Genomic DNA, 13,625 nt, shown 5'->3' with positions numbered 1-13,625 from the left:
AAAACCAAAAGATAAAAAAGAAAGCACTGTAGCAATTCATATGTTAGGTATATTATGATATATTGTAATTGTAATAGTTTACGAGAAAAGACACAGTTATAATTCTCAAACAGCTTAATATTAAAAAAATAAAATTAACAAACAATTTTGAAAAAAATCATAACAAAAAAATTCATGTAAGGAAACACTGTAGTAATTCATAGTGTTTTAAAGAAAAAAAATTACAAAGCTAAATTTTTAACTAGCTCAATATTAAAAAAAATTAACAGAAACAATTTAAAAAAATAAAAATAAAAATAAAAAAACACTATAACAATTCATATTAACACATGAAGAAAGCTATTACTTTACTCATATATATTTAGATATATTGTAATTTAAATCTTTCATCTAATTTATTCTTAAATGTTTTTTTAAAAAATATTATTCAGCATTAAAAAAATATTCGCACGAACATGCTCGAAAAACTATGAAAAGATCAACGAATTTCCCTCCACTCCAGGATCAACTTGTTCATTTTGTAAAAACAAATTATTTTTAGTTTAGGTTAAGATATATTTATAATTTTTTATAGATTAAATGTAATTTTTTTTTCATGTTTGTAGTTATCTTTTCTTTGTTTTTTAAGTAAACTGATAAAATAACTAGAAGTACTTATTTCTGAAATAATATAAAATTTATAGCTAGCATTATTTACGGGAAGAAATCATTAAATCAAGCTAAATTACAATGGAATTAACCTTGACCAAAACAAAAAAGGAAAACCCTCTGCACTAGGATTTGACTAGAAGAGATCGAGTGCAGAGGCAGGATTCATGAAATAGATTCCTTTTCTCCTGATACCAATAAAAATTATTCACTCTTAGCTTTCTACACAGGACTTGAAAAATTCAATCATCAATAGAAGACAATAGGATTTTTTTGTGAGGAGAAGGTGATTCAAAGAGAGGGTTGTCCACACATGCATGAAAACAGAACTGGTACTCCATAACCACTACAGTGCTCCAATTCTTCATTTCCGCTCCTTTCAGCTCCGGCACCGCAGCTTTGATTTAGGGTAGGAGGAGCAACATGGCCATTAACAAATAGAGAGTTGGGTTCTGTAACAGGCTGAGCAAGTTCAAGCTCATCATGAGGTCCATGAATAATAGGGCCGTGATTCCTTCTAAATTCATCAGCTGCTCTTCTCTCCACAGCAAGAAAATGGCCAAGAGACGGAGTATTATTCACACTTCTGGCATCAGTGGTGTCTCTTGAACATAAAGAGAAAATCCATGTTTTGGATTTGCAACTCTTCTTCTCCTCTACTACTTCAACTTTCCTTGTCCTTGTGGATTTTCTTGAGAGCTCTAGTATGTTGGAAACACCTATAAGGCTCCCCAGCGTAATGCTCTTGTCATGGAAGAAAGACCCTGTAGACTGAAATCATTCATATAGATGATCAGCCATAATGATTCTAAATTGACAAGACATTCAGTTTTTCTATTTACAAAGCCAAGTCAAAAGAGTGAAAAATCTCAAATCAAGCAGTTGCTTCTACAGAAGAGGCTCATTAATTATAGATTTTCTATATTTGTATCATATTTTCTGCATTTCATTTCTCCTATCAACAAAAATTTCAAGCTTTGATCCAAAACTATAAGATCTGATATTGATGGCTATATGTGAAAAATATGTTACACAAGGACCACAGAATTCAATCTGCAGACATCAATTTGTGCCCTGTTCTGTAATATCACGAGGAATGCCTGGTATAGCAATTATGAAGTGCTGGTGCATTGAACTGACAACTTGGCACCTAATTGCTTAAGTAACAGCACTCTGAAAAGGTACATAAAAGGCGTTTTGAGAGTGAATTAACAAAAAAGATTGATAAACAAGCTCGAAAACAATCATGCTTTACGATATGAGGAAAGGAGATTCTCGATGTTGCGTTAATACTCGTTTCAAAGAGAATGTCAAGGGAAGCACTGCTAGTCTTCATTCAAATTAATGTACATTGTTCATTGGGCACACCCTCTATATTCCAAAATGGGGAAGACAAAATCAGGAACCAAAAAAAATCTCTCGTTAAATCCCATAATTTATTAAGCAAATTCAGGTATGTGAACGAAACAAACTGAAAAGAAACAAAAACAAGTTACATTATAGTTGAAAAGACTACTGAAAAAACGCAATAAAGTGGACGTTCACTGTAAAATCTTGTCATTTTACTGACCTCGGTGTCCAGATCTGACGAAGAATCTGTTGAAGAAGTTGGAGAACCAGTGATTAAAGTGTTAAATGATCTTGATCCAGAGAAATCACCATTTCTAGCTATCCCAACTCTTGCATTCAGGGGCTGCAAACCCAGAGGCCAACCTTCTTCCTGCAATCAAATCAGTCAGCAGTATTATTCGAAACCCTGCACCCTCAAAATAATGCACATAAAAAGACGAGGAAGATAATTGTACTTTCATCAGAGACAAGAACAACGAGACAAAGAAATGGTAGACCCTCTACTCGGGCAAACGATAGGAAAAGAACACCCACCCACATTCGAAAACTCAGAGAAACATAAAAATCTAAGTGACAATCCATGAGGAATTATCCAAGAAGTGACCAAGAAGACAAAGATATACCTGCCGAGCCATATCTGCCAAGAGACTACTACTTGTGATAATTGTATGGTTGTGGTGATTGAACTATATGTAAAAGGAAGTCACTGTAGGGAGTTCATTCGGGCACTGTTTTAGAAGAAAGAAGGGTCATTTCCTTTGTGTTTTCTACTCTACAAGACAAGACAGGTGGGTGTGATAGATTCTGAGAAGACGAGAAAGTGAGGTCCAAAGCAGGAGCCCTTCACTAGTGCAATAGCCATTGATTACATGTGGGATAGTAAAAACAGGCAGAAGAGGGTCAAAAGGAAAAATGACTTATCATTTGCATGCAATCTTTTCTTCGCTTTACTAAAATTTCGTTGACTAGAAACTCAAAAGAGGGAACAATATCATATTGTACCAATAGAAAATTTTAAAGTGAACCCAACATTTGGCTGGTGTCCATGGCAAGATCAGGAACTGTGCTCGAGAGAACTATAGAACTACCCTATATTGGAAGCTGTCAAATCCAGTAAAGGGTCCAAGGAGAATTTTCTTTCTTCCATGGAATGCCGGTATTCCGTCCCTATTTTTTAAATGTAATACTAATTAATTATAAAACTTTTTCTTTAAAATATTTGAAGTCTGTTTATGATTTAGTCTTTCAATTAGTTTTTTTTTTTTTTTTTACAATTCAATTGTTGTTTTCTCGAAGTATTTTATTTCCAGTCAGTGTTTTTTTGATTTCACCTACTGTAAGCAAAATCAAAACAATATTTAAAAAAAACATTTTGCATTTTCCTTTTTTTTAAAAAAAAAATACTAGTCAATTCTGATTAACATATTTTTTATTTCCAAAACCAAAACAATTTATTCATAAAATTATATAAAAAAATAGAAACTAAATATTATTTTTATCTTTCATCCTTCTTATGCAGTTAACAATAGTCAACATAACAAAAAGATGATATGATTTTAATGTTGGGTTTTTCAAAACATATGTACACAGTAGAAACAATAAATCTAAAAACTTTTGGGAGTCTTAAAATCTTGTCAGACAAATTTAAAGTTGTTTAAGATTTATACAAAAATTACTTAAAGATCACATGTTTTTTTTCGGCTTTGAATAATTGTTTCAAAGTTAGGTTATCGCAAACCAAAAATCATTCAAGTATCTAGTCTCTAACAGTAATCCACACAAACTACCAGTGATAAATCTTCTAAACTCTTTTCGGAAAGAGGGATTGTTATACCTTTGAGTACTAACTCTCTTTTTTTATGTTGTTCTGTGTACTGTAAAAAAAAGAGGCATGATATTCTATTTATAAGCAAACTAAAAACCTTATAAATAAGAAAATATCAATTTGCCCATGAATAATAATAACACATGTATTATTTCAGGATAATTTTATAAATTTATTCAATCAAATCTCTACTTGATTTTTCAAGTTTTAGAATTTTAATTCGATGTATAAGTTACATTTTAGTCTCTAATTTCTAAAAATCATTTGCAATCAAGTCACATTTAATTAATCATTTTATTTTAATTTATGACCAATGATTCTTATTAAAATCCCTATTAACACCTAAAATATTTTAGGATCTATTAAATAAAACTATTTGGCTTATAAACTCTCTTCATTTAGAAAACTATTTTTCTAAAATATTTTTAATTAAATCCTAATCCTATTAGGTTATTGCAGAAAATAAAAGTCATAACATTCTAATTATAGAGAAACCTGGAAACCATATAAATAGAAAAATACCAAATTGCCCCTGAATAATATCACACATATTATTTCAGGACAATTTTATAAATTTATTCAATTAAGTCCTTACTTAATTTTTCTAAGTTTAGAATTGTAACTCCTTGAATAAGTTACATTCCAGTCCCCAATATCTAAAAATCATTTACAATGAAGTTACACTTGATTAATCATTCTGTTTTAATTTTTGATCAACGATTCTTATGTGTGTGGTTCATTAGGTTCCTTAATAAGTTGACCCAAATATATATCACAATCATAAATAAAATAGAATTAAATAAATTAAACAATTTAATTTATTATCAATTCTACAATTAATTGATTTATATTTAAAGATTAAGTATAATGTCTAGCAACCTATCATGATTTCCTGAATATTATGAAAGTCATAAGTGGTTTGACACCTTTTAGTGACCAGTTTCTCAATGTAATTATTATTCATTCATCAACAATGTTTTGATTTAGACATTATAGCATGAAATGTGTCTACAATGTAAAATCATGTTTTTCTCATTACCATAGTCATCGATGCTTTGAATAAGATTTGAATTTTTTTTTAAATCCCATTCCACCTTATACAAGAACTTATAATCAATACTATTTGACAACATATGAAATATTTTCCTTAGTTCACCTAAGATGATGAGTTCTCTTATAATTACTAAAATACTTTTATATAGTTCATGTTATATTGAATATATGCTTACTTGTTACCCTTAATTAAGATAATATATAATATGATCAAAGTTTAACATTTTCTATATAAGATAACTTAGTGATCTCAAGTTTAAGAATCACTTACACAACCATCACGTGAGTCTTTGCATAGAAACAAGTGATCTCTCCATATAGAATTTTCATACAGGTCAGTTCAGTGTACATGTCAGCTTATGAGAACACCTATTTTCTATCATAAAAAAAAGAGAGAGCATAATATGTATCAATTTTAATGGCTCTAATTAATATCTATTTTTAATAGAGTATTGACCATGAATAATTAGGAATGATGAAATCTCATAATTATAACAACTTTATAATTTTATTTGAAAAATATTTTTGTCTCAAGAACTTTATATTTACTCTAAATTCATTAATCAAATATTTGATGAATATTAAAGATAAATGACTCTTTATTAAAAAAAAATATGTTTCCATAAAGAAAATCAATGTCACGTATAACCAACTGATTAACCACATGATCCATGCATTAACAATTGACACACTAAATTATCTAACCTTAAAAGTTTTAAGATTTTTTATATGTTAAAAATATAAAATTATCTTTTTATTGTGCTAGCTTATTTGTTATGCTTGTAATGTTTGATTTCTCTGTAATTATATACAAAAAAAATCTAATCCATTACTAAATGTTACAATACAACTCGAGCTCCTTGAACCATTCTAAATTTCTACGTTCTTCATTTTCTTTCCTAGTTTGCTATCATGTATTTTTTTTTTTTTTTTGCAATTGCAGTGAGGAGAAAGAATGATAATTTATATATTTGAACAAGTAAAATAAAATAATTTAGTCCTTTTAAATTAAAAAATACTTAAAATTGTGTAATTAGACTTTTTAATATGTCACTGTGGAATGCATGCAAGGTTTTTAGTTTATGTATAAGTATAAAAATATAAAATACTACGTGTACCTGTTTTGTCCTGTTTACTCTAGCGGGAAAACAATTTTTTTCTGAAAAAGAAAAGAAAAGAAAAGGTCTTGGTAAAAAAAATTTATATTTTTTTTATAATTTTTGCAAAAAAAAGAAATAGATAAGTACTTTTTCGAAACTGCTGTGAGTGGCCCATAGCCATCACCCAGAATTCAGGGCAGCCCACTAGGCTACAACCTTAACACAACTTGATCTTAACTCGTCCACAAGGGTAGAAGAGGAGCCTCCTTTGAGAAATGACCCTTTGCGATTTTCCAATGCCCCAACACCGTGAGTGGGCTTATTGGAGTGAGAACTTCCAAAGCCAGCCCAACAACCAGCCCACTAGTAATTGCAAGTGGCTTAGCCCAATTCTGATGGGCCAGAGTTGGTATGTATGGTTGAAAACTTCAAATAATCGTCAGCCTAATATGTAACAATAAATAATAGATTTAATGCTACACCTTGGATTAAGAAAAATTAAGAAGATGGAGTTTGTTATTTAAAAGTGCTTTTTTTCCTTAATTGAAGAAATAGCAGTGGGTATAATATGAATCGTGTTTTTTTGAAAGAAAAGCTTCTACGTTTTGAAACACAATATTGCCAAAAATTTCCATTTTTAATTTATCGTATATTTAATTTACTGTAATTCCTCTGTAATTCCTTACATTTAGCATACATTGTGTATAAATCTGATCCTCAACAACAGTAATAATATGTGGAAAATTACTGTTGAAAAACTCTGTTATATTTCTCTCTGTTATAATCTGCTTTACCTTTTGCAACAAGATCCCCACATTATGATCATATGTAATCATGCAATGGTATATGCACCACTTGTAATATATATATATATATATATATATATATATATATATATATATATATATATATATATATATATGAAAAAGTATTACGATTGAATCATGATTTATCACTTTTAGGATATCTGATTGTAACACCTCATCAATTAGAAATATACTGGACTTTGTAGACATGTTCCCGCAAAAATAATAATCAATCTCTATCTATGTGTTTAGTTTGAGGTTTAAAGACTGGATTAGATAAGCTGTATCGACATTATCACACCATATGAACACAGGTTGTTGAAGATCTTGACCCAATTCTTTTTCAAAGTGATCTTAACCAAATCAACTCAGCTGTTGCCTTAGTCTGTGATCAAGAAATAAGGGTCTTTCCCAAGTAAATCGCAAAGCAACCTGTAGAACTGCTATGTATCTTTTTGCGTGTCTGCCCGATCTGCATCGGCAAAGGCCTGCAACTGATTGGCAGCTGAAGGTGTAACCAGTAGTCCATGATCAATGGGGTCACGAATGTATCGCAACACTCTCTTGCAAGCTTTTTAATGTAAATCGGCAGGCGAGCCGGATGAAATGGCAGAGCTTGTTGATTCAATAAGCAAGATCACTACTAGAAAATCGATAAATACAAACGGAAATATCGAGAGAATATTTTCATCGGTAAAATCTCTCGAGATTTTACCGATGAAAATATTCCCTCGGTATATACAGAGGGAATTACCGTGGGAAAAAAAAATTAAAATACAGTAAAAAAAATGATGATGTGTCATTTTTACCAACGGAATTACCGACAGAATTTATTCCGTCGGTAAATTCGTTGGTAAACTGTGAACATTGTTCATCATGTCAATTACAAAGGGAATCACAGACGGAATTTTCCGTCAGTATTTTCCAGAGAACTCCAGAACTGTTCACTTTCCAATTGCGCTGTTAATTGTTGTTCTTTACGGACAAAATCACTGACGGATTGAAAAGTCGTCGGTGTTATTTGATGGTTTTTTGAAAAAATTCAATTAATTTAAAATTTTCATTTAAATATTACAGAGGGAATCACCGACGGATTGAAAAATCGTCAGTAATTGTTGGCGGTTTCTGAAAACTTTTTACGAAATTAAAAATTTAAATTAAATATTACTGATGGAATTACCGACGAAATAATTAAAAAATATTAATATTCAATTATCCGTCGGTAAATTCGTCGCTAACGCGCCCCAATAAAAAGCCCGAATCCCCTTATTTCACAAGAGATATACTCATTTCTTATTCTTATTCTTCTTCACTATATGTAAAAAACATCAATATCTATTTCTTTCTCTTCTTTTCTCTCCTCATTTCCTTCTCTTTTCCTCCATGCTTAGGCATGTCTTCTTTTTTCTTTTATCCTCTTAGTTTTTTTAATTTATATGCTTTAAGAATTTTTTTTCTCTCCTTAGCTTCACTTGCAATTACATTAAGGTAAGATTTTTCTTTTTTATTTTTTTTCATGATTTTTTCATGATTTTTTAATTGTTTTTGTTCTTAACAATTGTATAAATGTTGTTGTGAGATATTTTTTTTCATATAAGATCAATTTTTAGTTGATTTATTTATAGGATTTTTAAATTTTTAGCAATTGCAACTTCATTTTTTTCATATGAATTTTTTTAGTTGAATTTATTTTTTTGTTTTATTTATTTGTTGCAAATTTGTTTGAGTTGATTTTCTTATTCTTTTTTCCAAGCATTTTGAGTATATATTATAGAGTGTTGATTTATGTTAATTTAATTATTTTATAATTTTATAAAATTAATTTTTTTTAAAATGTTTTTAAATAATTACCGACGGAATTACTGAAGGAAATTCCATCAGTAATTCCGTCGGTAAATCCGTGGGTAATAAAAAAAATTATTACCGACGCGTCTGTTCCAACAGTAAATTCGTCGATAATAATATTTTTTTTATTACCAACGGATTTACCGACGGACAAAAAATTACCGATAAAAGATGTATTGACAAAGCATTTCTATCGGTGATTTTATTGGTAAATTAATTATTGATAAAATATATATTTTATATTGATAAAAAAATTTCATCGATAAAACTATTAAATGTTGCAGTGAATCAGTTCTATTTAAACAAGCATGGCAGAAAGAGTCAACCATTACGGACCGTGCATGGGGTCACCCATTAGATAGTCATAGGGGTTGTGACCGATTTCGAAGCATCCTTGTATATGTGCTCGTCACAAGATGAGGGGAGGTATTTCTTCTGAGAAAGAAGAAATCCATTATTGTGTGCAATAATCTCGATTCCTAATAAGTGATGCAGATTCCTTAAATTACTCTGAAGAGAGCTAAAGGTTCCGGAGAAACTACTGTTGATCCATACCTACTGTTCACCCATAATTATATTGGATTCCAACAGTAATCCATAGTTTATTGCCTTTTTTTTTTGTTTTTTTTAAAATTATTTTTGTCTATTTTATTTATCAATATCGGAGTGAGTAAAAATTAAATTTTGTAATTTATTTATTTTTATTTTGTTTTTTTATAGGGTTAAAGTGGTTTACGAGTTTGTTAGGGTAACTCAAGTTGCCCTGGTTTACGAGTTTGTTAAGGTGTTTTTTTTCTTGTTCTTTTTAATTGAAATTGACTTTGTTGTCATTTATTTTTTTCTCATATAATTAAAAAAATAGTTTTGAAAAAAAACATGTTATTAAACTTTATAAAGTCCATATATTTGTTCACAGGTTTGGCTGGTTGATACGGTTCGCGGGTCTGGCAAGTTTAACTTTTTTTTTCGATTTAGTCTATAAATATTATGTTAATTGAAAATTCAATTTCATAATTGGTTTCAATTCGTTTTTTATAAAGTTATCTCAATCTTAAAAAATATCTCAGTAATGGGTTGGTGTTTAATTTTATGATCGTATATTTTTATTATCATATAATTAAATAAAAAATAACTTAAAAAATGATAATCTTAGAGAAGTTCATAACCCGGTTCACGGATGACAAGCTAGCCTAGGTTACCTGATTCACAGGCTTGATGGGTTTACTTACCTACCAGATTTTTTTTTTGTTTTTGATCCTTTATTTTTTTATTTTGTTCTTTAATATTGGATTGGTTAGTAAATAGATTATATAATTTATTTTTGTTTGTTTTCTATAGGATTATCACAGTCTCAAATAAATATTTATTCTAGAGTTGGTGTTTAATTTTACAAGCATCTATTTTTATTATATAATTATAAAAATTATAAAAAAATTTATTAAACCTAATATAATCCATGACTTGGGTCATAAGGGGACCATGGTTGATTTAATTTGTTGTTGTTTTGATATTTTTTTAAAAAATTATTATTTTGAATTTTATTTTTTAAAAAATTAAACTATATTTTTACCGGTTATTTAGATCTCCTTTGAATTCATAAAATTAATTAGTTTAAATTAGGTTAGCTCCTATATAATTTAATTAAAAATTTAAGTTAAATAAAAAATTAAAACATGAGATTTTAAAATTAACACGATTTGATAACACTATAAAAAAACACTCTTCGTGTATTTAATATTATTTTTAATATATTTAAAAAATTAATCTGATCACAGCAGAAGATTATCACCATCTATGTATACAAGTAGATAAATAACGTCATGACTCATGACATCATTGAAAATAAATAAAGAAGAATAAGTATGTCAACCTTGAAAGCCAATACAAAGCAAGAAATTACTTAGCCTATGAAACCACGCCCTTAGTGCTTGTTTCAACTTATAATTTGGACAGCTCTAATCAATGAAGCCTTGGGATTGCCGCATATTGGCATATTAAAAAGTATATTATAAATTTAGATTTATTAAAAATTTACATGATTATGAATTAAAAATTCATAAAATTAATTAAAATATATAAAAATTAATCTGAATATCCATATTAATAATAATAAAAAAAGCTATGACGTATCATAAATTTCAAAATTATTAAAAATTTATATAATTATTAATTTTAAAACATATAAGATTAATTAAATTATACACAAATTAGCCTAAACACTTATATTAATTAAAAAAATTAAATTATAGGTATAAAAGAATTAATTATTAATAAAAAAATAGTATTCAAAATACAACATTTTATAAAAATTTCTTTCATGTTTACGAACAATTTTGAGAATGGTTGTAAAATTAATAAATCAAATTTAAACAATATTTTGAAGCTCGATGTGATGGTCACGTTTGATTAGTTTAGATGGAACCATCTTAAGGATCATAATAGTTTAATTTTATAATCAGACAAAAATAACCTAATAATCTACTTGTTTTATATAAAAAAATTAAAAAATTATTTATTTAAAATTATTGTTTTATATTTTTAACAGCAACCAAGTATTCCTGCGGATGCAGATGTTTTCTGTCACACGAGGGAATATCCCACTTGGGTTTGCTTCGCACTGATGTCATGCATCCAATATGGAGGATATTTGTTACCCCGGGAGAGTCAACGCATAAAACTTTCACTTAGCAATAGAGTCAACGCAATTATATCCATGTTCCAGAGAAATTTAGAGATCCATTCGTTTTCCCCTTAGGGTTAATACTGTGCTTCGTAGCGTAATAACAGTTATTTTTTAAATAATTTTTTATATTAAATTAAATATATATTAATAATATTTTTTTATTTTTTAAAAATTATTTTTAATATTAACACATCAAAACGATTTAAAACATACAAATTATATTAAATTTTAATAAAATATTAAAAAAAATTAAATTTTTTAATAAGGAGGTTTTCATCGAGTTACCAAACCAAAATCTATCTTCTTCTTTATCTTTATTTTTTAAACAGGAACAACCCATATTCAACAAACAGCATTTACTATTAACATCCCGATGGGTTTGTTCAAAAATAAAATAAAATTACTTGAGGGGACCAGAAAATTGGTAGAATCCTATGAATAAGTCTATCATAATCCAGACGAGTAATCCATCATAAGCTATAATTTGGTATCAATCTCTTTTGCACATAACAAGCTGCAGATTCAGAATCTGCGTGCAGAAAGAGGGGCCAAAAAAGAAGAAACGTGAACCTGCCTTGTAAAGAAAGAAATGACATGAATGATCTGTGATATAGCAATATTGATAATATTAGCATCCTGGATATGATTTTGCTTGTCATGAAGATTTTGGCAGATGAAAAAAAAAATAAGAAAAATGTAACTGTAACTTCACATAATTATAAGTAGCTAGCACCTTTATTTGGTGTCGTTGCCTTGTCTAACTTTCTTAATCTTGCCACCAAGATTTGCAGCAAGAGCTGGGGGAAACAAAGTTTCAACCTCGTTGGACAGATCAAGTAAGACTCTCCGTCGAGGCGATTTTCGTTTGGTTGATGGAAGTGATTTAGGTTTTCTAGGTGCAGGCGGACATTGAAAAATGACAGGGATTTTGCAATCAGAAGAAGTTGGAGTCTTCGAACCATCACCATGATCACTATCTTCAATTTGGAAAGCTCCTAAAGATGGGAATTTTATCTTCAAAGTAGGTACCGAGATCTCGCATTTATCTTCTTGCTTTCCTTCTTCGTCAACTTCTTTTTCCTGATGAAGCTCTTGAGCTACAGTTTCACCGTCATCTCCAAGTTCTAACGTGGGTCTCACAAGGAAATTGAATTCCTTAGGATTCGGATCTTTCTCAGAGAAAAAAATCTGAGAGTTGGGCAACCCCGTTAACGAAAATGGTTTCGATTCCGAGAACATGGCAGAAAAACCTCTCTTGATCAAATTAATAAAGCAAACACAGGACAAAACCCAGTCGAAATCTAAAGCTAGATCTTGAGAATACTAGCTAGCTAGGGTACTCAGGAAGATAGTGATCTAGCTAGTAGGGAAAAGGGAAAGATAAAACAAAAACAAGCAAGCAAATACTGAAAATAGCTTTAGATTGCTAAGAGTAGGCTGGAGCCATGGAAGGAGAAATGCTTGGCATTATAGAATACAGTGGTGGTGGCTGAGAATCAAATCATAAAAATGGCCACCTTTTCGGTTTCTTTAGTGAATGTTTCTTAGCTTGTTTGGGTTTCTAGCTATAGAAATGTTCTTGAAGGGAGGGAGAGAACGTAGGAAACTTAGAAAAACACTTCGGCGAAGGATCCAATGCAACATATATTGAGCATTGACATAAACTCACTCTTCTTTATCAAGAAGAAAAAGAAAATAATAATAATTAAAAAAAAAAGTCCCTCGCTTACTCGCTTTGAGAATGAGGTTCACTCTTTATCGGGTCAGCCATTAACTAACTATTATAACCTCTGTGGCTTAAGCATCGCAATCGCTTTTTCTCTGATTTCTACGAATTTTGATGCACGTGGTTTGCTACAGGAAAAACCCATCTCGTGCTAACCGCTATTTTATTTGACTCTTCTCGCAACTCTCCTCTCGTTTCTCGCCATATTTTATGACTATATATATAACTTCTCGTCTCGTAGTCGATGTTTTCTTTTTTTTTTTATCAGCGTCAAGATTGTCAATTTCATTTTATTTCATTCAGAATGACTAAAATATTTCATACCAATTCAAAAAAAGAACAAAACAGAACAAATTTTATCTCATTTTAAATCTCGATCCGTTCTAGATTTTTCTGTTAAATTCCGTCCGGAACGTTCCGATTTCATTTCACATGTTCCGTTCCATTCTTGAAAAACCATTGAATCAAATTGAACCTTGTTCAATTTAATTAATTAAATCACCCAATTATAAAAAGCTCTTTTTCATTACTATTTTCAATAACAATGATATTAATAATAATATTGAAAATTATTATTACTATTTTCATT

General features: G+C 29.5%; 2 protein-coding genes across 4 annotated transcripts; both read right to left on the bottom strand.

Moving 5' to 3' along the window:
- Nucleotides 1–666: 666 nt before the first annotated feature.
- Nucleotides 667–2,837, bottom strand: LOC133702404 (uncharacterized protein At3g17950-like). Of its 3 annotated transcripts, none has more exons than XM_062126759.1 (3): nt 2,622–2,837; nt 2,219–2,368; nt 667–1,419 (listed from the first exon to the last, which is right to left on the bottom strand). In XM_062126759.1, the coding sequence occupies exons 1-3, from the start codon at nt 2,631–2,633 to the stop codon at nt 940–942; spliced, it is 642 nt and encodes a 213-aa protein (XP_061982743.1). In that variant the 5' UTR covers nt 2,634–2,837; the 3' UTR covers nt 667–939. The 3 variants fall into 3 exon arrangements, with proteins under 3 accessions (XP_061982743.1, XP_061982733.1, XP_061982749.1); XM_062126749.1 differs by lacking the exon at nt 2,622–2,837 and adding an exon at nt 2,533–2,611; XM_062126765.1 differs by lacking the exon at nt 2,622–2,837 and adding an exon at nt 2,454–2,602.
- Nucleotides 2,838–11,900: 9,063 nt separating this feature from the next.
- LOC133680933 (cyclin-dependent protein kinase inhibitor SMR10-like) lies at nt 11,901–13,051 on the bottom strand. The gene has a single exon (XM_062103982.1). The coding sequence runs from the start codon at nt 12,547–12,549 to the stop codon at nt 12,046–12,048; it is 504 nt and encodes a 167-aa protein (XP_061959966.1). The 5' UTR covers nt 12,550–13,051; the 3' UTR covers nt 11,901–12,045.
- Between the last annotated feature and the right edge of the window lie 574 nt (nt 13,052–13,625).

This window comes from Populus nigra, chromosome 1 (genome assembly GCF_951802175.1).
Source record: "Populus nigra chromosome 1, ddPopNigr1.1, whole genome shotgun sequence".
NCBI classification, from domain to species: Eukaryota; Viridiplantae; Streptophyta; class Magnoliopsida; order Malpighiales; family Salicaceae; genus Populus; species Populus nigra.
This window is presented reverse-complemented; position numbering and strand designations above follow the sequence as displayed.